Source organism: Lissotriton helveticus, chromosome 4_1 (assembly GCF_964261635.1).
Source record: "Lissotriton helveticus chromosome 4_1, aLisHel1.1, whole genome shotgun sequence".
Classification (NCBI taxonomy): Eukaryota; Metazoa; Chordata; class Amphibia; order Caudata; family Salamandridae; genus Lissotriton; species Lissotriton helveticus.
Window position 1 is genome coordinate 2049788949 of NC_136063.1, and position 23507 is coordinate 2049812455.

The following is a 23507-nucleotide window of genomic DNA, read 5'->3' on the forward strand; positions in this document are numbered from 1 at the left end:
CAAAGCTCCAACAGAAGAGGCAGGAGCACAAGGGTACCGCCAAGGCGCACGGCAGTGGACCAGAAAAATGAGGCGTGCGCAGCCGGCAAATCCCATGAAGCAGTGGGCACAGAACAACCCAAGCGCGAGACGAAGGCAAAGGCCAGAGAAATCCAGAACAACCCCCAAAGGAAGACTGTTCCAGACACAAACTAACCCACGAAAAGAAGTGGGAACAGCCATAAGAGAAATATGTAGGACGGACCTAAGCCGTCGACCAGAACACAGGAAAATACTAGGAAAATCCTAGCCCCCCTAGTACACAAGACAGAGGACCAGGCCGAAAAGCCGGACAAAAAGGCGGAAACACCACAACACGCCATAGACGGCATGCCAAAGCTGGTCTAGCCATGTAGCGGATACTGAGAATGACAGAACCTGGAGCAGTGCAAGCGGCGCCAAGACAAAGACAAAAGAGACCGCACCAGCGGTATGCAGGGATGCCAGGAAAGGCGAGGAACCCGAAAAAAGGGGCCCACACCCTCCTAGCTTAGGACAGAGCTATACATTATCTACAAGTACCCTACTTAGGGAATGACACATCCCAAAGAAAACATGGGAACACCTCTTAGGGAAAAAATCCAGCAGCAGAGGACAAGAACATAAAGGACTTGCAGGTAGTACCACAGATGGCTTACCAATCAGCCAAAAACTCCAGAAAAAAGGTGGGATAACGCCTCCCATAAAGCACCGGAGGACCAACAAGCCAAGCTTACGGAGGGGAAGGAGGACAGAGCCCCGCAAGGAGCCGCTGAATGGGTGGGTGTTAAATAAAATAACCATCAAAAGGCAGGCCAACCAGACGCTCCCTAATATTCTCTGGAAAAACGCCATCTCGCAACTATGCATGGCGTTGGAGAGCCACAGAACTTGCCATAGCTCGGCCAAGAGCGTCAGCAACATCCAAGGCCGAACGGAGAATTAAACGCGGCCAACTCCTGGCCAACCACATGGTGCAGCAGATCAGCGCGGACTCCTTCGTGGGAGACGAGAGACAGAAGGGACTCCACAGAATCCCACAGGCTGGAGGTAGCCCTGGCCAACACACAAAGTGTGTTGAGCCTTCGCAAAGCAGCACTAGAGGAAGCTAAGATATTACGCTCCCATGAATCCAACCACCGGGCCTCCTGTGACGGAGTAAACAACACTGAGGGCAAGGAAGGAAAAGCAGTCTGCAGGAGAGGGCCCTGGGTAGAAGGGTGGAAAGAAATGCAGACTGGATTGTGCGGAGCAGGACGGTGGCGGTGTAGGAGCGACTGAGGCACCGGATCACCCGTGGCAGGACGCACCCAGGCCCCCAGAAGAGAATTGTGGAGCGAAGCTTTGAATAGAAGCAGCAGCAGCTCCCATCCTCCAGAGCTCTGGTGGAGAACTTCTAACAAATGATCCCATGGGAATGGGGTCACTCATCCGCAAAATGCCAGCGGCCGTGGAAATGGCCCGGACAAAAGCTATACTCGCCTCCGTAGGGCGTCGCGGGGGGGAAGCATATCCTTTGTGGGCGACAGCTGTAAACTAAGCAACCCATCCCTGAGTCCAGCTGGAGGAAGAAACGGCCAGCCTCTGAGTAGTGGAAGATCCATAGACGAGTGGGGGGCCTGAGGGGCCTCGGGGGAAGGTGGAGAAGCCTGTAGAGCAACCAACAGCGACGGCTAAGAGCCCTCCCTGGGAGACGCCTGGGGAAAAAGCAACAACGCGGCGTCCCGTCTCTGGAGAAGAGGGGACCAGGAGATGACAAACCTCCGGAGAGGAGGGAACCTCTGGAGACAAGTCGATGACCCGATGCCGGCACGGCACCGTGGAGTCCGCCACAGGCGCAGGTGCGACGTCGATCGGCGCCGGAGCGGTCGCCGAGTCAACCTTCACCACCACTTCATTCTAGGAGAATGGGGTGGGGTCGGAGCCGGGGTGGCTAATGAATATGCTACTTACCAGTATGCATCTGTTCTTGGCATGTAGGGCTGCTAACATTCATATCTGTTGCATTAGATCGCCGCCTAGTGTTGGGTCCGGATGATCGCACATTGTTGTCCTGGAAGAGTCTTCGAAGTATCCTGAGATAGGTGGCTCCTCCCCTGGACTACAGTGCGCATGGGCATCGGCTCCATCCCCAGATTGTTTTTAGCCATTGTGGCAGAGATGGAGTGTAAAGTGTAAAGGATGTCCATGCTAATGATTGAATGCAAGAGTATGTCTGCAGCTGCGACAGGCACCGGGGAGGAGGGTGGGCGATATGAATGTTAGCAGCCCTACATGCCAAGAACAGATGCATACTGGTAAGTAGCATATTCAGTTCGAGGCATGTGGGCTGCTAAATTCATATCTGTTGCATTGAATACATAGCAGTCCCTCCATTAGCGGCGGTTGCCCGTGCCAGCTGCAGAAACCTGAAAAAGTGTCTTGAGAACAGCCTGCCCAACAGCTGCCTGCTGTTTGGAATGCACATCAACACAGTAGTGTTTTGTAAAGGTATGTGGTGTAACCCATGTGGCTGCTCTACAAATGTCCTCTAAAGGAATGTTCCCCAGGAAAGCCATGGATGCCCCCAATTTGCGTGTGGAGTGCGCCCTTGGGGGTATTGTTAAGGTGCGTTTAGCCTTTTGATAGCAGATCTGGATGCACTTAACAATCCATCTGGCTATTCCTGCTTTGGAAATAGGGTTGCCCTTGTGCTGTGGCGAGAAGGCAACAAAAAGTTGTTTTGTTTTTCTAAAGGGTTGTGTCCTGTCAATATAGTACATCAACGCCCTTCTAACATCCAAAGTATGGAGCATTCTTTCCGCCACCGTTTGTGGGTTTTGGAAGAATGCAGGCAAGTCAATAGTTTGGTTGAGATGAAACTGTGACACCACCTTCGGAAGGAATTTAGGGTTAGTACGTAGTACCACCCTATTTGGATGAATTTGTATGAATGGCTCTTGTATTGTGAGCGCTTGCAGCTCACTAACACGTCTCAGTGACGTAATAGCAATAAGGAAAGCCACTTTCCATGTTAGGAACTGGAGTTCACACGAGTGTAGTGGCTCAAAAGGTGGTCCCATCAGCCTGGTGAGGACCACATTGAGGTTCCACACCGGAGCTGGCGGTGTCCTTGGGGGAATGACTCGTTTCAGACCTTCCAGGAAAGCCTTAATGGCAGGTACTCTGAAGACAGAGAGATGTTGCCGGTTCTGAAGGTAAGCTGCTATGGCGGATAGATGTATCCGAATGGAAGTGTAGGCTAGATTGCACTTGTAAAGATGTAACAGATAGCAAATGATGTTAGGGATAGATGCATCTAGCGGGTTTATGTTATTGGCTGTACAGTGAAGAACAAAACGCTTCCATTTAGCAGCATAGCATGCTCTGGTAGTCGGCTTCCTTGCCTCCTTGATGATGTCCATGCATTCTGGAGGTAGGTGAAGGTAGCCAAACTCTAGGACTTCAGGAGCCAGATCGCCAGGTTGAGCTGTTGCGGATCTGGATGCTGAATGTCTTCATGGTTCTGCGTCAAAAGCCTGGGCGTTAGGCGCAGCCTTTGATGCGGCACCACCGAGAGCTCCAGAAACGTGGTGTACCATGCTTGGCGTGCCCACGTTGGAGCAACTAGGATGAGTGTCATCGAGTGCTGCTTTAGTTTTCTCGCCACCAGCGGTAGCAGAGGGGCTGGTGGAAAAGCGTACGCAAATTTGCCGGACCAGTTCATCCATATCGCATTCCCCTGCGATTGTGGGTGAGGGAACCTGGCGGCAAAGTGTTGGCATTTTGCGTTTTCGTTTGTGGCAAACAGGTCTATCTCCGGATGACCCCACTGCTGGAAGTACGGGCGGAGTACTGATGGGTGTAACTCCCACTCGTGAATTTGATGGCTGTATCTGCTGAGCAGATCCGCCATCTGATTGTCCTTGCCCGGGAGGTGTTCTGCCATGAGGAAAATGTTCCTCTGAATGGCCCACTTCCACATGCTCTGAGCCAGATGAGACAGCTGTGGCGAGTGGGTGCCTCCCTGCTTTTGAATGTAGTACATCGCTGTCATGTTGTCCGTCCGGACTAACACTACCTTGTTGCACAGATGTACATTGAAGGACTTGAGCGCCATGAAGATTGCCATCAGTTCCAGATAGTTGATGTGCATCTTCTGTTGCTGCGTCGTCCATAGTCCCTGCACTGTGTAAGTGAGCAGATGAGCTCCCCATCCCTGGAGAGATGCGTCCGTCGTCAGGGTAATCTGTGGCACTGGCTCTTGGAACAGTCGGCCCTTGCAAAGGTTGTGTGGAGTCCACCAATGCAGAGAGTTGAACGCCCGACTGGTAACCAACACTAGGTCTGTCAATTGTCCCTGAGCCTGTGTCCACTGGTTTGCTAAGCACTCCTGGAGCGGACGCATATGTAACTGTGCGTGAGGGACTATGAAGATGCAGGAGGCCATCATGCCAATCAACTGCATGAACACTCTCGCTGGAAGCGAGTGTTGTGGTCTGAACCTTTGGATCAGAGATTGCATGCTGTCTATCCTGACCTGGTTTGGCTGAGCCATAGCCGTCAGGGTATTGATCGTCGCGCCCAGAAACTGCCGGACATGTGCTGGCTAAAGGTGCGACTTCGGGTAGTTCAGCGAGAAGCCCAGATTGTGAAGGAGGTGAATGGTAGTTGACATGTCCGCGGCGCACTGTTGTTCCGACTTGGCTTGAACGAGCCAGTCGTCTAGGTAGGGGTAGACATGGATATTCTGCCTCCTGAGGTGCGCCGCCACCGTCGCCAGACACTTGGTAAACACTCTTGGGGCGGTGGTCACTCCGAAGGGTAGGACTTTGAACTGATAATGCCTGCCTTGGATAGTGAACCTGAGGTATTTTCTGTGGGATGGGTGTAGTGGTATGTGGAAATAAGCATCCTTGAGGTCTAAGGTTGCTAAGAAGTCCCCTTGGTTTAACAAGGGAAGAATCTGTTGCAGTGTAAGCATATGGAAATGTTCAGACAGTATATACAGGTTGAGGGGACGCAGATCCAGAATGGGTCGGAGAGATCCGTCCTTCTTTGGAATAAGGAAGTACAGGGAATATACCCCTGTGCCTTCCTCCTCCACTGGCACGAGCTCGATTGCGCCTTTTTGCAGCATCACCACTACCTCCTGCTGCAATAAGTGCAAGTGCTCTGCGGACATAGGCCGCTGCCTTGGTGGAATGTTGGGTGGAGTGGACTTTAACTCTAGACAATAACCGTACTGGACAAGTTGTCGTACCCACCTGTCTGTGGTGATGTTTGTCCAGAGCGGCAGGAACTGCTGTAGTCTCCCCCCCGACAGGTGTTAAATGGTCGGGGGGCAGTGACAGAGAGTCACTGTTTGTTTGGGGCAGAGGAACGGGAGTTGTTGTTTCCTCTGCCACGTCCTCTGGTGCTGTTTCCTCGATAACCCCCTTTATTCTGCTTTGGGTAGGAGGACTGTGCTCCACCTCTAGCGAACTGTGATTGTTGACCCATCTGTCCTCTGGTGACTCCACGTGCACCTGAGCGACGAAAAGTGTTGCCCCGGAATTGTTGTGATTGAAGGGCCCCCATAGACTTAGCTGTTTCGTTGTCTTTCTTAATCTTTTCGAGGGTGGTGTCAACATCAGGACCAAACAGTCCATCAGGATTGACGGGTTGATTGAGTATGGTCGTTTGAATGTCCGGTTTAAACCCTGATATGCGTAGCCACGCTTGTCGTCTCAGCATGACGCTAGTGTTAATAGCCCTAGCTGCTGTGTCAGCGGCATCAAGTGCACACTTAATGGCTGCGTTGGAGATGAGCTTGCCCTCCTCTATACGCAGTTTGGTAGCCTCTTGAAACTGCGAAGGCAGGTGTTCTAAAACTTGCTCTAGGGTGTCGTAATGCGCCCTATCATAACGTGCCAACAGTGCTTGTGTATTCGCAATCCGCCAGAAATTTGCGGCTTGCGCAGCTACCCTTTTGCCCCCTGCCTCAAGCACTTTAGACTCCTTGTCTGGGGGAGGAGCTTCACCCGTCGTCTGGGAGTTTGCCCGTTTGCGGGCATTCGCGACCACAAAAGAGTCTAGTGGCAACTGTCCCCGAATGTATGCAGGGTCTGCAGGTGCTGGTCTGTATTTCTTTTCGATGCGTGGATTGACCACCCTCGCCCTGGTAGGCTCTTTAAAGATGTCCGCAGCATGCTTAAGGACACCTTTGAGCATAGGCAGTGTCTTTACTGTCTTTTCGGAGACTGAAAAAGTGTCAAACAGAAAATCTTCCTCCACTGGGTCAGCATGCATGTCCACATCATGATTAGCAGCTGCCCGTTCAATGAGTGCATGAAAACCTGCAGAGTCTTCTGTTGGGGATGCACGTGCACGGAAAGGCTGTGGGTCCTGCCCCACAATCTGTATCCCTTGGTCGCCTATGTCGTCATAGGAATCCTGCTGTGCATCGGGTTCATTGATGGGGAAAGTGTACTGGTCATCTTGTCCATAGTCCTCTCCCTCAGAGTGTTCGGGGGAAGGTGTCGGACTCCTTCTAGGAGGAGGCTGGATAGGTTCAATCAGGACTGGAGCGTCCTGTGCAAGCCTCTTCTTCTTCAGTGGGATAACATAAGAGTCCACTGGGTGGGAAGTGATCTTCCTCTTGTAAAGGGTCAACTTGCCCGTGTGTGCGTCGATAAAACGCTCCGAATCGTCTCCGGAGTCGAGTTGTCGACCCGATACTCCAGCAGACGTGGACGAGTCCGATGTCTTTGGCGCAAAGGCCTTTGGTGCCTCCTTTGGCGGCAGAAGGAAGAGAAGTTTGCTAGCAGGCTTCGCCGGCATGTCCATCGGCTTCTGTTGCGACGGCGCCGGAGCAGACGTCGTAGAGGCCTTATCCCGAATTCTCTGGAGTGAAGCGGCGATGAGGGATGCTTCACTCACGGCGTCACATGGCACCGACGAGGAGGCCTTCACCTTGCCTTCGGAACCGACGTCTTGTGGTCCCTTCGGAGTCTTAGACGTCGATGCTGCAGCCGTAGACACCGAGTCCTTGGACCGATGTGTTGAGCTTCCGCTCTTTGATCCGTGGGATCGCACAGGCTCCGTGTCAACCACGCGTCCGACTAGCGACGTCTCAGTCGGCACCGGAGTCTTGTCGCTGGCTTTGGCGGACTTTGACGGCGTCGTCCCGGTCGACCCGTGCCGAACGACCTTCTTAGAGGATGCCTCCTCCGTTGACGACTTCGGCACTGTCGAATCGACAGTTTTCTTCGACTTCTGTGGACCGGAGGCCGACGGAGTCGATGAGGTAGCAGGCTTTGGTGTTTTCGGTGGAACGGCCGCCATCTTAGATGCACTCGAATCCGTTAGTTTCGGTTTCGTTTTCGTGTCGGCCATTTTAGGTGCAGTCGATACCGTTTGTTTCGGTTTCGGTTTCGATACGGGCTGCGTAGCAAGTATGTCCGTGGCCGGGCCTGAAGGCGGGGCCGTGGCTTGCGGTACGGGGTCTTGGGTAAGGCCGAGTGGCGATCCCGTGACCCGAGCCTGATCCGCGTAACCTTCGAGGCAGCTGCCTGCCTACAGGGACCCGGGGAGGCACCCCGGACCCTAGCCACCACCTGTGGCGCTGCCAGGGCCGGGGAAGAAAGCCGTTGGTGCCGGGAAGGAGTCGGCTCGGCCTCCGGTAAGGCAGACGCCTGGGGGCTCGGGGACGAATCAGGAGTCCCGGCGACCTCCTGCAACACCACAGGGACCCCCTTGGGGATTTGCGGTGAGGCAGAGATGCCGTGGGTTGAAGAGGGGAACCTCGACGACACCACACCCCCAACACCTGAAGCCCAACTCATCGGCGCCGTGGTCAAAGCCGCCGGCGGCTCCGCCGAAGGCCCCGCACATGGCAAGGAATCCGTCTCAGGAAGAGGAGGAGGGTCCAAGGAAGCCTGCAGAGCGGTATCGTAGGCCTCCATTTGGGCCCTAGTCGACCCGATGCCAGGAAACGGCAGGTAGGGTGGCGACGAGCGAGGCCACATAACCCGAGGGGAACCCGCGCTGTTTGCAGGATGGGGACCGGGCCTCAGTGACAAGCTGTAAGACTTACCGGTGGGCGAGCGACGCCTATGGGGCCTCCGCGAAGGACGATGCCGTAGTCTGAATTAGTGGTTTCTGGAACCTTCCGAGGTAGGTGACGGACGCAGTGACGAGACCGATCTGGACAAGCGGGCCGAAAGTAGTTTCATCCAGCGCTCCCGCCGGAACTTCGCTTCAGAAGCTGGCAAGCGTCACAGTCTGTAGAATCAGGGTGCTTGCCCAAACACCACATACAAATCGGGTGAGGGTCCGTCGCCGACATCTGACGTGTACTAGAAGTACACGTCTTGAAGCCCGAAGGCATCCGCACACTGTTCCTCAACGCAAAAGTGTGAAAAGAAGGCTGGAAAACAGGTCAGAGACACGATCCGGATCTGCGTTGCACGTGGAAAAGAAGGAAACTGACGTCAGCGCCGGGGTGGGGCTTCTGTGACCTCGCTGACATCAAAACAGCGGACGTCAGGGCGGAGTCACGTGGTACCGCCCCCGGCGCACAGAGATGCTATGGCAAAGAAGATTTTGCCACAGCATCCCTGCGCGCCGGGGGGACGGCATCACACAACTCCACCCAGGCGTAGTCCGGGTCCTTAACATCAGAGAGGTCACAAGTCCCACCTCGTCAGTTTTCTTTGGAGAACATTTCCGCGCACAACGCAGAGCCATCAGACAAAACTGTGGGAGTATGGGAACAGTGTGCGAAAGAGCAGAAAAATTGGAAAAAGGAATGGTGACGAACAGCACCATAAGGAGCAGTGTCAACACTGCAGCACTCAAAGGCAGGGAAAGAAGAAAGAACAGAGCACAGCCCTGAGCAGTCACCCTGCCAGTAAGTAGACCGCCCCCCCCGGAGACAAGGAACACATGTAAAAATGCCATGACAACATGTAGCAGGACTACAACCCCAACCAGGAACAATGAAGGGGAAACAGTCCAAGACAAACAAGGAACGACAAACCTCAAAGACAACCCCATCACAGAGTATGACAACCCCTCAAGGAATAAAGGGCAGACACAGCTAGATGACCCCAACCTAGAAGATAGCAGAGGGGCCAGGACCCGTAGTAATAGAAGGGGAGGGAAGAGAATGAAGGGAAGCCCCTATCGTGGAGCAACCAGAGCAGAAAGGCTCGGAATTACCTATAAACCCATCCCCCAATTGTGCCAAAAGAGGAGGAAAGGAACAAAGGACAGGACGAATCATCCCGTCAAAAAGAGCAAAAGAATGAACTCACAGAAGACATAGCCACCCACGGGAGGCGAGTGCAGAAGACCAAGGCAAAGGTCCTCGCAGAACGGGGAGGAAGGGCAGGCCATAAAGGAATCTGCTGTAGGAGAGTGGGGTCTGCAATCCTATGGTCACCCCAGATTTTTGCTTTTTGCTTCACTGGTTTACGCCTTTCCCTGGCTGTGGGCCTGCTAATCAGACCCACAGCCTAGCTGTTCTCTCTCTAAATTGACATCATTGTACTTTAGGTGCATTTACCAATTGGTACTGGGCCACCTTATCAGTCCCTGTACAGTATACCTTAGGTATCCAGGGCATAGGTGTACCCAGGGCCTACCAGGGGCTGAAGCATGTATTATGCCACCCCTGGCAGGCCATCTAAATCTGACACAACTGGCTGCATGACAGCTGGGGCAAGGTGGTGTAAACACCCTTTGCTGTAGATATAGCATACCTATATCTAACCCTAAAATGGACACATATATTCCTATCAGTCACTCCTATGGAAGGCCTTATCAATCCTGAAGGCAGAGTGCTTGGAATTATGTGAGATGGTGCTCTGGCATGAGCTGAGCCCGTTTGCAGCTTGCGGAACCAAGTCCTAATAGCTGTTCCATGATAACGCTATACCATATACTTTCCAGTGCATTATCAACCTCGCGGTTAAATGCTAACTCTGGTATAACATTATCGAAACATGTCGAATAAGGTGTCATACGATTTGGAATACTACCCCCTCGCCAATTCTGGCGACGGGGGTAGCATTCCACCCTTCTAGAGGGACACGACATGTATGTAACTGTGAACCCCAGTTAAAGTTAACTCGAGCCTCAGCATCACAAAATGGATGCTGCCACCACAGACACAAGTCTGACCTCCTGCTGCTGGGAGTCCTTCCAGCAAGGATGGCCTTGACAAAGGGCTTCCTGCCTTGGGAGGTGCTAGCACCACCCCAGACAGGACTTTGTGTATTGAGGTAGGGAGGCCTGAAAGGAATGAGACATGCCTGGGGCACACAAGGTGCCCTGTGCATACACCGGTTCAAACCAGTTGCTGGGGCATCCCTGCCCCAGCTCTGGCGGGAAACCAGACAAAGGATAGGTGGTGTAGCCACCCCCCTTCCTGGTCCCACCCAGGGGAGGGACCTAGTCAGTAGTGCAGCCCCCTTTAGGAGAATAAAGGTAGGAGCTGGTCCCATTCCAAATTAGATTATCCTGAACTATTCAACACGAAGAAACTCTGGCCTTCGACGTTCTGCTCCACAGAAGACTCAAGAAATCTCCCTTGTGTCCACCCTGCAACTGCAGGCACCATCAAGCGTCCAGCGGCTTCACTTTGTCGTCTTCCCTCGAGGATCCAGACTTCAGAGCCCGTCGAGACCCGGATTCCCAGACCTCTCCGACCTCTACCTACATCTGCAGCAAAGCTGAGACCCGTGGGTGCGACGAGACACGTGGGACCGGCCATCTTGAACGAACCTGCACTTCGCTTCCAGCACGACTCCCGAGGTAAACTCGACCAAGTGCTTTGGGGACTGAGAAGCCCCAGCCCCGAGCAGTCCCTGCACCGAAGATCAGCCCTCCAGCATCCACGAGATCTGCGTGGGGCCCTTCTGCTTTGTTGCTGCTCGACGCGTTGTCTGGTCACTTGCCGGCTGGCTAGTGGCCTCCTAGACGACGAACCTTTGAATCTTCACTGCTGGTCTGGTTGCTCCAGACTGGCCCTTGCTCCCTTCCAAAAGAGGGGCACTCCGGACTCTCCTAGTCCGCACCAGACGCTTCTTCACTCACCGCGTGGGTTGCCTTTGCCAAGGCGTGTTGACTCCAACTCCGGATCCGACACCGCCGACAGCGAGAGCCTGCGTGGGACAGCTCGTGCCTCCATCCTGGTTGTCGAAGACACCTCCTGGTCCACGTGACTGCAGATACAAGCGTCCACTCTTCACCTGATCGCGACGACAGCACCTGGTTCCTTCCTGGTTCCACACCGGTCACTGGCTAGTGACTTTGAACACTGTCCCCTCTGCTTTCAGGTCCTCTTCTTCACCGATCCACCCTTGGATCGCACCGGACATCTTCCTCCTGGTCGCCTGCAGCATCTTTTCTTTCAGGCTCCATTGACTTCAACGCGAGAACCCGACACACTTTGGCACCTATGCACCCGCAGCCCGTGGGTGAGGTAACGAGAGCATTTCGGTGCTCAAGGGTAGTTTAACTGTCCTAGTGTCCAGTTCCACAGTCGTTTTAGTCCTACCTAGTCAGGATTGTCCGTACTTACCTTTTAACTTGAACTGTACTGTCCATAGACGACGTTACGCATCTCGCGTGTGAGTTCACACTCTGCACACGCGTTCCGTGGGCCTCCTATTACTTACCTAGAGTTAGTGTAGCGTGGTCCCATCGATCCTACAGCCTCTGGACAGCTCCATTCCTTTTATCGACTTTCACATTCCACTTACTTAGTATATGGTTTGTCGTGCCCCTAGGGCACCATTGTAATTTCGTGCAAATTTAGCCCTCTGACCTCATAAAGAGTTCAGAGGTGTTATTAATAAATATACTGTTTATTTTCATAACAACCTGTGTGGTGTCCTTTCACTTGGTATTCAAGGGGTTATATTGTGGTAAAACAGCTGGCTTCACATGCCAAAAGAGTTTAGCCTAAGACTGCTTTGTCCATGCTACCATTAGGATAGCTGGTCTATAAGGTTGACTTACAACCAATCACTGAGCATCATATATCAGGCCAACTTCTCACATCTGCTGCTAGAATTGTCTCTACCAGATACATCGTTACCGAAGGTAAGTAACTCGTACATCTGATAGAGACTACTAACCGCAGATTCCTTAACGTAGAATAGATACCCTAGCCATACCCACGGGGAAGGAGGGTTTGTGAGATGACTCCACCAGCCTGGACGTAACAGAGGGTCCCACAGGGGACAAGTCCAACGGACAGGGCTGGGAGCCCTGTCCCCCCAGGCAAGGGGAATCCCTACAGTCAGAACACCAGCGACCCCCAGGTGGATGCGGGAAGAAGAAAAGAAGAGGAAGCATGTTCACACTCAAGGGCAAGGAAAGCGGAGGCCAAAGCACCCCACGCCTATACAGGGCAACAGAACCTCCATCCAAGGCCAAGGCGAGGAAGAAGATCAACCTAGAGACTCCAAGGAAATGAGGTAGAAAGAAGGCAAGCCCCCCCACCGGGAACACACCCCCGCGAAGAGGGTAGCTGAGCCTACGACAGCTAAAAGTCAATAGACCAGACAGAACGGCAGCAATAAGGCAGGCGGAAGCAGAAACAGTAGCCCAGGGGCACCCAGGAAGACCGGGCAGGCTGCGCCTGAAAGAGGGAGGGATACAAAATCCATCTCAGCCACCAGGACAAAGAGCAGGAAGACAAAGAAGGGCCCGGACACACCTCAGGCAGGGGCCCGCGCACACAGCACAAAAAGAAGCGGAACCAGAGCCATGGTGCCAGGCCGAGGACAGCAGGCCAGTGCAGGCTAACAGCGCAGCGACCCCGGAGAATGATACCCCGGGCGCCACCAGAGGTATTCCAACCCAACAATAAGGGAATTCACCTGCAGCGTACTTACACGCCATGGAGAGCAGAGGCCCGAAGGAAACCACAACTCCCAAGCACAGAACAAGCTATATAACAGCTACCACTACCCCACATAAGGTATGTTAAGTCCCAAGACATAGGAACCCTCTTGGGAATAAACTTCCGCAGCAGAGGACAACAGAAAGAACCGCAGGACAACAGAAAGAACCGCAGGACAACAGAAAGAACTCCGGAAAGGAGGAAGAGGTGCCGAGGAGTGGGGGACCTGTGGTTCCTCCGGCGAAAACCGCAGCTACGGTGAGGAGCCGTCCTTTGATGACATCGGGGAAAAAGCCACAACGTGGTGGCCCATCTCCGGTGAGGACGACACCAGTAGGCGTCCAACCTCCGGGGAAGAGGAAGCGTCTGAATACGAGTTCACAACCTGACACCTGTTCGATGCCGTAGAGTCCGCAACCTGAGGCAGGACGTCGTCGTCGTCGTCCAGCTCCAAAGAAGACGCCAGACAGGCCTCGGCCACATCACACGGCACAGGAGACCGGGGCTGGGCCGGAGCCGAGGCGGCTAAGGGACGGCAGCAGAACGGCGCAGACTCGACCTCCGACGAGGCAGCCGCCTGCGTGGAGGGACAAGAGGGACCCGAGGAGTGACAAGGAGTCCCCCGCCAGCCTCGACCCATGAGGGGACGAGAGGGGCTCGCCGACCCCCATGGTGCCGCCAAGGTCAACTCAATCTCCGGTGAAGCAGCTGCCGGCGTGGAGGAACGAGAGGGGCCCGTGGAGGGACGAGTGGTCCCCGCAGCCTCAATCCATGATGGGACGAAGGTGGTCCGCCGACCCCTGAGGCGCCGCCAGGGCCAGCAGCTGCCAGCGCCGTAGCGGCGTCACCTCGGCCATAGACAAGTTTGCCGCCTGTCCATAGGGCCGAGAGGGGCTCGGGGATGCGACCCGAGCCCCGGCGACCTCCCGCGACACCACAGGACTCCTGCAGGAGTTTGCGGCGAAGCAGGGGTGCCGTGGTCCGAAGTAAAGACCCCTGAAGGGCCGCACCCCAGTGGCACCACATCCTCCAAGCCTGGAACCGAGCCATTCTGCCTCGGAGCTGCCGGCTACGCCGCGGGGGGCCCCGCATAATTCAAGGGATCCGCTGACGTCCCAGAAGGGGAAGGAGAAGCCAGCGAGGCCTGCAAAGCCGCCGTATATGTCTCCTTCTGGGTTCTCGACGCCCCCTCACCAGGAAACGGTGGATAGGGGGACGCTACGCGGGCCGCATAATCCGCGGAGAGTCTACGCCCCCAACAGGCCGGAAACCAGCCTTCGGGAACAAACTGCGACACTTACCAACAGGTGAACGACGCTCTTGCGGCTTAGGAGAGGGATGAGGATGACGACGGCGGCGGCTTCGAAAACCTTCCTCAGAAGCTGATCGAGGTGATGAAGCCGATCTGGACATGCGAGCCTAGAGAAGTTTCATCCGGCGCTCCCGCTGCAACTTCAGCTTCAACTGCTGGCACGCCTCGCAATCAGAGCAGTCGTGATGTTCCCCCAAGCACCACATGCAAATGAGGTGAGGGTCCGTTTCCGACATCAGGAGTCCACAAGACGAGCACGTCTTAAAGCCCGAAGGCATCCGTACACTGTTCTCACAAACACACCCAATAGCAAAAGGTAAAGGCCTAAACAGGCCCGGAGCATGAACCGGATCCGCGTTGCGCGTGGAAAAGGAAAAAACTGACATAGGCGTGCTGGGGTGGGAATTATGTGACCTTGCTGATGTCACGTACGCGGACTACGCCTGGGCGGAGTCACGTGATGCCGTCCCCCGGCGCGCAGGGATGCTGTGGCAAAAAAAAAAAAATCAGAGTCTAGTCTCACGCCTGGGGATAATTCTAGGTTGAGGAATCTGCGGCTAGTAGTCTGTCAGACAATGTCACAAACATCTATCAATGTCTCAACCTGCGTTATTTAAACTAATGATGATAAAGGTCAAACTTCTTCTCTGCCTATCATTTGCTGTCCAATCAATTAAAAGTAAAAAAAAAAATATCAACCAATCAAGGGACAAGGTCCTCATTCTGCTTAACATTTGGTCTGCACTTCTGCCCACAAAGCTTAGTAGGAGTTGGGGTGGGGGTGGCACAAAGGTACAGAGCTCATTGGAGCAAGTGAGTCTCAAGGAGGAAAAGGCTTTCCTGGAGTCACACACTACATAGAGTGCCCACAAGCGTAATGAGCACAACAGTAACAAATTGTTCACTAAGTGTGGGCTCAGATTTCTTTTTCCTTTGGAGTGTGAGGAGGTCAGAATTTACATTACATTTGGAGTACTACAAGGAAAAGAAACTAAGAGCCTCACCATCCCTTCCAGTAAAACAGCAGGACAATAAAATGTGAAACAGAAAAGCAAACAATTCAAATTGTGATTCTTCAACCTTTACATCTTTCATAGATTCAAAGTTTGAAATGCTTAGTGTTCTCAGGAAGGTTAAAAAACCACCGCAATATCTTGCTCATTCCTTCATTTTATGTTAACGTTTCTCAACAAATGGTAAGCACTCAAACCATATTTGAGTCTTGCCATTCTGGTCATTCAAAGTAAGTAATTTACAGCATAAGACAACCAAAGCCCTCAATGTATAATTAAACACTTTTACCCAGATGCGGAGGCATGCTGGAGAGTTTGACTTAAGGATGTGCATTACAAAAAATTTAATTATGAAAAAGGTTCTTAAAAAAATAAAAATCAGGAAAACAATCAACATACCTTCACTGGAAATTTAAGCTGGTTATACACCTCTGATACAAGAAGATTGTGGCTAAGGGTTTTCCTCATTTTCATGATTCGAACAATTGCAGCATCAATTTGATATTGCCGATCCTGGAATACTCTTTCCGTAGTGCTAGCCTGTTCTTCCACCTAGTGAAGCAGCAAAATACCAAAGTAAGATCAAATATATGAACGTGTCATCAACATTATGTATGATCATACTCAAAACATCCAACTCTGGATTTTTAGGTTCAAAGAACTCATTTTGGTGGACAGAATATGTTTGCTTATGCCACTCAATGACCTCGAGCAAGGACAACACCACATACTATTGAATCGATCTGGCTAAGAAACAAAGACCGATGCAACCCTTGTAGTTGGCTTAAATAAACACACTAGTTCTGTGCAATGATTCAAGTAGCAAGGTAGTAGCCAGTTATAAGTGTCACTGACTAGCATTTATGAAAATCACAATTATGTCGGACAAGACAATATATATATTTTTCCTTATTTTTCTAGGAATTGGCTAGACAGTGCATGCACTGTCTTGAAGAGGCATGTTGTGTTTAATCTGTCCAGAGATATGATTTACACAATAGAAATATCAGTAAAACAGGTAAGTAAACACATAAAAATGCATGAGCTCCTGTGTGCGTGTGTGTGTGTGTGTGGGGGGGGGGGATGGGGGGGAAACCATATAGAAAGTAAATGGAATGCAAAAGGGGTACCGAACCAAGACTACCACCCAAGGATCTGTAGGTCAAGGGAAGCACGGAAAGACCAAAGTTAACTAACTAGGAGTCCCTAAGTGCCCAGGTCAGTTTTCATAGGATAACATGTGGAAGTCGCGGTTAGGAATTTCAGGATTTAGGACCCTTACCAGAGGACCCCGAGTAAACCTTTTGGAACCAGGGAGGTTAAAAAGCACCCCCACCCGTGGATATCCCTAGACGCAGGATACCTACACCGGGGAACATCACTTACAACGCAACTTTTACCACGCGATGCTTTTACATCGCAGCTTTTACAACGCAAACCATTACAACGCATTGCGCTGGGGGGCGCTCAAGGATAGGGAATATATTTAATTTACTATCCAAAACCTTCTCTACTATCCACGGGGACTGGAGTTGGAATAGTAAATTAAATATTTCACTATCCAGCGCCCCAAAGCACTATGCGTTGTAATGGTATGCGTTGTAAAACTCGTGTTGTAAAAGCATGCGATGTAAAAGCATGCGTTGTAATGTCGTACATCCCCTACACCAGGGAGCCCGAGTGCATAGGTGTGAAGTGGTGTCAGAACTGCCCATTGAAGTCAATAGAGATCTTCGAAATTCCAGCTGCTACGATGACTCGTAGACCAGTTCGGTGAAACCCAGGTGTGGATTCCTGATATGGGAACACCTGTGGAGAGAGGAGATAGAGTCCAAACCACTCAATGTCGCCTAGTAGGAGCACAATTCCCACCCATCGGGGGGGGGGGGGGGGGGGGGGGGGGGGGTACTTCACTGTAGGATGGAGGTCTTGGAGTTGTAGCTGTGGAGACCAGGCGACGATGTTGTACCACAGAAGTTGTCCATGTCACTGTCACACGACAGTTGACGAATTGCAGAAGGGTCAGTGGCCCGCAGGACCACCAACAAGCCTTGGCAAATGCAGCAGACGCTTTGCAGGTAGAGTTGCAGAAAGGAGGACCAGCAAGGTCCAGGGAACTCATCCAGCAGAGGTAAGTTAGGGCTAGCCCTCAGCAAGCAGGAAAGCAGCACAAATCGATGGAAAACCCCAGAGGGATCCTCTAGATGCAAGCAAAAGGAGTCGCAGGAAAGCCTCAGCACCAAAACACAGATGGAGGATCACGTCGCGGGGGTGCAGTGAGGACTTGCCTTTGCGACAGGATGAGGCTTCTTGGAGCTAGAAGATCTTCGGACTGGATAGTTAACAAGCCTAGGCAACGGCTGACAGAGACTCAATTCCAGTAAGTAAACGAGGGATTGCAGTCTTCCAAATTACACAGAAGACTGGTCAGTCCTCAGGAGAACTACCAAACCGCCAACTGTATAATGGAGCCTTGAAGAGTCCATGGAACAGCAGGATCCACAGATCAGTCGTCGACATTGGGGTACCTACGGCTGGAAGTGAGTGACTCCTTCACTACCAGGGAGATTCCTTCAAGCTGTCCATGATGCACACAGTCCTTGTGAATATAGAGGATGAACGGCCTCAGATGTTGCAGGATGGGTGCAAAGCAGAGACGAAATTGCAGAAGGAGCCTTCCAACCAGAAGCAGTCTTGTCTTGAGTCCAGCACAGCCCAACAGCAGAGTCCAGTGTCCAGGAGCAGAAGAGTCTTGTGGAGGATCCTGAGGATGAGACTTGCAGCGGTATCCTTGTTCAGATGAATGTAGGGTCCCACCCTCAGAGGAGTCGCCAAGTAACTCAGGAAGGGGGTTGGACAGCTTCTGCAGTGGTCCACCTATCGGGGATGGATGCTACTCTAGTGGACTGACCAGTCAGATGCTCCCAGGGGCCTCTGCTTATCTTGCTTTCAAGATGGCAGAATCAAGCAGTCACCTGGTAGAGCTCTGGGAACCTACCAGAGGAGGTGCTGGACAGGGGGTCACTCGCCTGTCCTTTGTGTGGTTTTGCTCCAGAACTGGAGCCAAAGGCTCCTCACTGGAGTAAACCGGTTTATGCAAAGAGAGCACCATATTTGCCCTTCAAAGCAGTCTGGTGGCACTTGGAAGCCTCCCCCCCACACTAGTCCAGAGACATAAGAGTTACTTACTTTCGGTAATGATGTATCTGGTAGAGATGATTCTAGCCACAGATTCCTTAACGTAGAATTATCCCCAGGTGTGAGACTGGATCTGGAAAATTTTCTTTGCCCCAGCATCTGCGCGGTACCGCGTGACTCTACCCCGACGTCGTCCGCGGACGTCAGTGAGGTCACATAAGCCCCACCCCGGCGCGCTGACGTCAGTTTTCTTCGGAGAACTTTTCCGTGCCACAATGCGGAGCCATCACAAACAAAACTGTTAGAATATGGGAACAGTGTGAGAAAAAACAGATAAACAGAAAGTAAAGAAGCAAATGGTGAGGAACAGCACCATTTGGGGAAGTGCCAGGCACTGTGGCACCGATATTCAAAGAAGGGAAGAACAGAGCACAGTTACTGCAAGGCAACCTTGCAAGGAAATACGACATTCTCCCCGGAGATAGAAACAACATGTGAAAAAATGTTGCAGCAGACGAAAAAAGCCTGCAACCACAGTCCATTAACAGTGAAGGACAAGAAGTCCAGAACAGAAGAGTAACGACAAATACCCTAAGACAACACCATCAAGGAGAGTCGCATCCCCTGAAAAGAATTAAGGCCGAGGCCCAGCCAAGAGACCCCAACTCAAAGGACTGTACATGAGTCAGAAATTTCAAGCAATGAAAAAGGGCGAACAGTAAGAGGGAGGAAGGGCGGGCCGTGAAGGAATCAGCGGCTAGAATCGTCTCTACCAGATACATCGTTACCGAAGGTAAGTAACTCGTACATCTGATAGAGAATACTAGCCGCAGATTCCGTAACGTAGAATAGATACCCTAGCCATACCCAGAAGGAAGGAGGAGGGCCTGCGAGAGAACCCCCCCAGTAGGAAGAACACAGAGCCCCAGCAGGGGATGTAGAAAGGGGACAGGAAGCGCGGCCCAGCCGCCACCAAGCAGAAGGAAGCAAGGACGAGGCGAAGGGAGGCCCGGAGACCCCAAGCTCAGCCAAGATACCAGGGACACCTGCCAAAGAGCCCCGAAGGTACAGACAATGGCAAAGGAGTACCGAGGAAGAAAGAATCACCCCAAGACTCCAAGGAGAAGAGGTAGAAACGGAGACAAAGCCCTCTACTGGAAGACATGCACACACACAGTGAAGGGGACAGCTGAACTGACAACGGACAAGGCTGAACGGCCCCACAGCCAATAAAGGCAGGCGGGAAAAGAAAGACGCAGTTGTGCAAGGCTTCAGCAGAACAAGAGGTAGGACCACAAGGACCCACGCCAGAATCCCCAGCCGTGGACCAGAAAGAGCAGGCGGGTGCAGCCGGCAGTTGGCAAGCACCACAAAGCTGAGCACCAAGACCAATCCGAGATCAAGACGAAAGCAAGGCCAGGGATATCCAGAACGACCCCAAGGAGACCGTTCCGGACAGATACCGACCCACGAAAGAAGCGGGACCAGTTAGAAAAGAAGAAGAGAAAGACGGAGGACGAACCAAGCTGTACTGAACTCTATTGACGGGGAGACGTCCAATCCTCCCCCTTTCTCGTGAACTCTCCTGATCCACAGGCACCATACATTGGATGTGTACCGCTTATATGAGACTGCAATACCATGTACTGATTATTCCATACTACATGGTAAAAAGCCCCTACCCGTCCTGATGAAGACCCTATAGCAAGGCGTCAGCATCTGCCTGCACTCAGCACTGGGTCGAAACGTCGACAGCTTTCTCCCTGTCAGCTTCCTCCCGCATATATCATTAATTGATAACATCTTTGGAAGCATGACACATTTTATGTTCAATATTTGGAAATATTAATTTAAAACCTTTTTCCAATGTAATTGATTGTTATGTTTAATGAATATCATTGACTGATCATTGTCAAAGTCACAATTTCTTTCCTGACACTTCCTCCCACACTTTCACTTTCCTTTCCCTTACCTTTTGGGGTTCTAATTGTGTTTAAATTGAATTACTGTCTGTTTGACACTATGCAATTGAATATGTGTGCACACTGTGAATAAATAACAATGTAGCTGTACTCCTAAAGTTCGATGTAAATTATTTAAATGAATGGTTACATTATCCTTGACCTTGTTCTGGGACCGTGTTTGAGCTATTGGCATTGTAAATGACAATGCCTTTGTTTTGGTTTTTAAAACAAATTAAAGACATTGTAATTTACAACGCTAATAGCTAAAACTCTTGCAAATGCGAGACCTATTGCATTCCAAATGCTTTTTCTTTATAAAAAGAAGGGGGGGGGGGCCTCTCTCAGAGGCATGTTTTTGAAACTTTAAAAAAAAATGCACGGATTTGTTCACACTGGTGAAACACACCTGAATACAAGTCAGGCCACTTCTGCTCAGGCCCCCTCCCCTGCCCCTGGCCAATCTGCATACGTGAATGGGGAGGCCCAGCAAGAGAAAGGGAGTGACACCTCTGCCAAGTGATAAAAGGGAGGTAATGGACACCCATTTGCCTCCAGAAAGGCCACTCAGTCACCCACTGGCTGCCTCCGAACACTGACACCACCTAAATCGACCCTCCACCCCAGGCTGCCCAAAAAAGCAGCCCACAGCTGGAACTCGGATACCGGCCCCTCTGCCATTGCCCGAGTGCCCGCCTTACCAATATATGGGTGAATTAGGGGACAGAGGTGCAGGGGTTAGAGGTGAAAGAGTAGGATGGGGAAATAATGAAGAGAAGGAAAACAAAGTCATGGGGGAGGTGTGTGTGTGTGTGTGTGTGTGTGTGTGTGTGTGTGTATGCAGTTGTGCGTGTGCCTATGTGAGAGAGAAAGAGAGAGACAGAGGGATTAAAGAGACATCAGAGAGAGGTGTGGGGGATATAGACAGGTGTGAAAGAGATAGGTGATAGACACATCAACAAGTGACAAGAGTGCCTGTAAGAGGGGATGACTGTATAAGAGGTGTGATACAGATAGAGAAAAGGATAGCAAAGATAGAAAGAGAGGGAGAGAGGTGAAGATAGACAACTGAGAGGTAAAGCAGGGAGAGTGAGAGAGAAAAAAGTTGTGATAAGCCAGAGAGGTTAGAAAAAAACAACAAGATGTGGGGAGATATGGAGATGATATTGGGACAAGGACAGATAAGAAAGAGATAGACTAGGGAGTTAGAGAGGTGGGAGACAGTTGAAAGAGCTGAAAAATAGATAGAACAGGTGAGAAAGGGGAGACGCGAGATATTATTAGGAGAGCGGTGAGAAAACAGCTGATATAGAGGAGACAGGAGGGGAGAGAAAGAGACACCAGAAGAGAGAACAAATACAGTCATATGAGAATCACACAGCTTGGTAGAGAGTGAATGTGGGTCAAAGATAATTTGACATATCTTTATGTGATGTTATTGAGATCAAATTACATATGATGTCAGTGCCATTACCCCTGGGATTTTGGTGATTTGACGTCCATAGGTAGGTACACTGCGATCACATTTTAAATACATTGGCTAATGTTTCTATTACGTTGTCATCCAGCCCTCAGTCAGCTACAGCCCACCTTAGACCAGTCTGCCCTCTCCGTACTTTTCCTCGCCCTTCCTTTTAGCGGTCACCTCCAAAGTTATAAAGTGCAGACAACAAAAATAATCTGCTCACAGGCGAAGCCCGCCACTGCTAACAGATTTTCTAGGTAAACTCCTTGTTCAGGGCACAAGTCCTAAAAAAAGAAGTGGGGATGCTGATATCACAACAGGAAGTGACGTCACGAAAGGTGGCTTGCACTATCAGACTCATTGCGTCCCATTGCTCACCCCTTAGATGCGATTGCATCAGAGAAGCCAGCGCGTGAGCAGCGTTCTGAATGAGCTCCGATCTCGCCCGAGAGAGGCCAAAGAGTGAATGTGTGGCTCCATTTAATCCAGTAATCGAGCTCCTGGTAAAATAAGTGGGGGGACGCCGTCCACCATGTGGTATCCTGACTCAAGCCCTGGCCTTTTGCCTACTCATAACGTTGCCCGGCTTCAAAATCGATGCTCGGGCTGCCTCATGAGTGATCCTCTGGGGCTTCTGTAACTGCAACACAAAACATCTGTAGGTTAATAATGCTTTCAAGAGGTGCCAGGCACAGCCACTACACGGGTCTCAGTGTTTAAACGCCAAGCCAGCTCCAGTGGCATATTGTGTGGTCCTTGTGCCCTCTCCGCCTGCAGATGCCCTCCCATGGGGCACAGTCCAGTCACGCTGCCCGCTGCAAGTGGCGTAGAGGGTCTAGTCCTGGTGGCTACTCTTGTGGCATAGGGTCCCCAACACTCTGTGTTTCAGTAGGGCAGGATGCAATGCAATTCCTTCTCCTGCAGCAGGCAGTAAAAAGGAAAATGCTACTTACCAGTATGCATCTGTTCTTGGCATGTAGAGCTGCAGAGTCGTACACTTAGCATTAGATCGCCACCTGGTGTTGGGCTCGGATGATTGCAGGTAGTTGTCTTCTTGGAAGAAGTCTTTGTAGTCACGAGATAGGTGACTCCTCCCTTGGACAATACTGTGCATGGTCATCGACACCATCCTCAGATTGTTTTTCGCCATGATGGGAAATGATGGAGTTAGTAGAAGTAAAGAGAAAGGATGTCCATGCGTGTGCATCTAAGTGAGATGAGAACTGGAACGGATACAAGTCCCGGGGAGGCGGGAGGGCGTGTACAACTCTGCAGCTCTACATGCCAAGAACAGATGCATACTGGTAAGTAGCATTTTCCGTTCGAGGCACATGAGCTGCAGAGTGTACACTTAGCATCGATTGTGCAGCAGTGTCTTCCCTAGCGGTGGTCGCTTGTATCCGTTGCAGTAGTTTGAAACAGTGTTCCAAGGACAGCTTGGCCCACCGCAGCTTGCTGCTTGGCCTGCACATCAACACAATAGTGTTTAATGAAGGTGTGTGGTGTAGACCATGTTGCTGCCTTGCATATGTCCTCTAGTGGTATATTTCCTAAGAAAGCCATAGAGGCTCCTAGTTTGCGAGTGTAGTGCGCTCTAGGAGGAATTGTTAGTGTGCGTTTAGCTTTTTGATAGCATATTTGTATACACTTTACAATCCACCTGGCAATCCCCCCCTTAGAGATGGGGTTGCCTTTGTGTGGAGGAGAGAAAGATACAAATAAT

At 51.6% G+C, this 23507-nt stretch overlaps 1 protein-coding gene across 1 annotated transcript in view; it reads right to left on the reverse strand.

Annotated features, from left to right (window-relative positions):
- Positions 1-23507, reverse strand: part of CUL4B (cullin 4B) — a 945370-nt gene that overhangs the window by 40631 nt on the left and 881232 nt on the right. The window contains exon 20 of the mRNA XM_078688736.1: positions 15620-15772. Within this exon, the coding sequence (XP_078544862.1) occupies positions 15620-15772 (153 nt within the window). The remainder of the gene's footprint in view (positions 1-15619; positions 15773-23507) is intronic.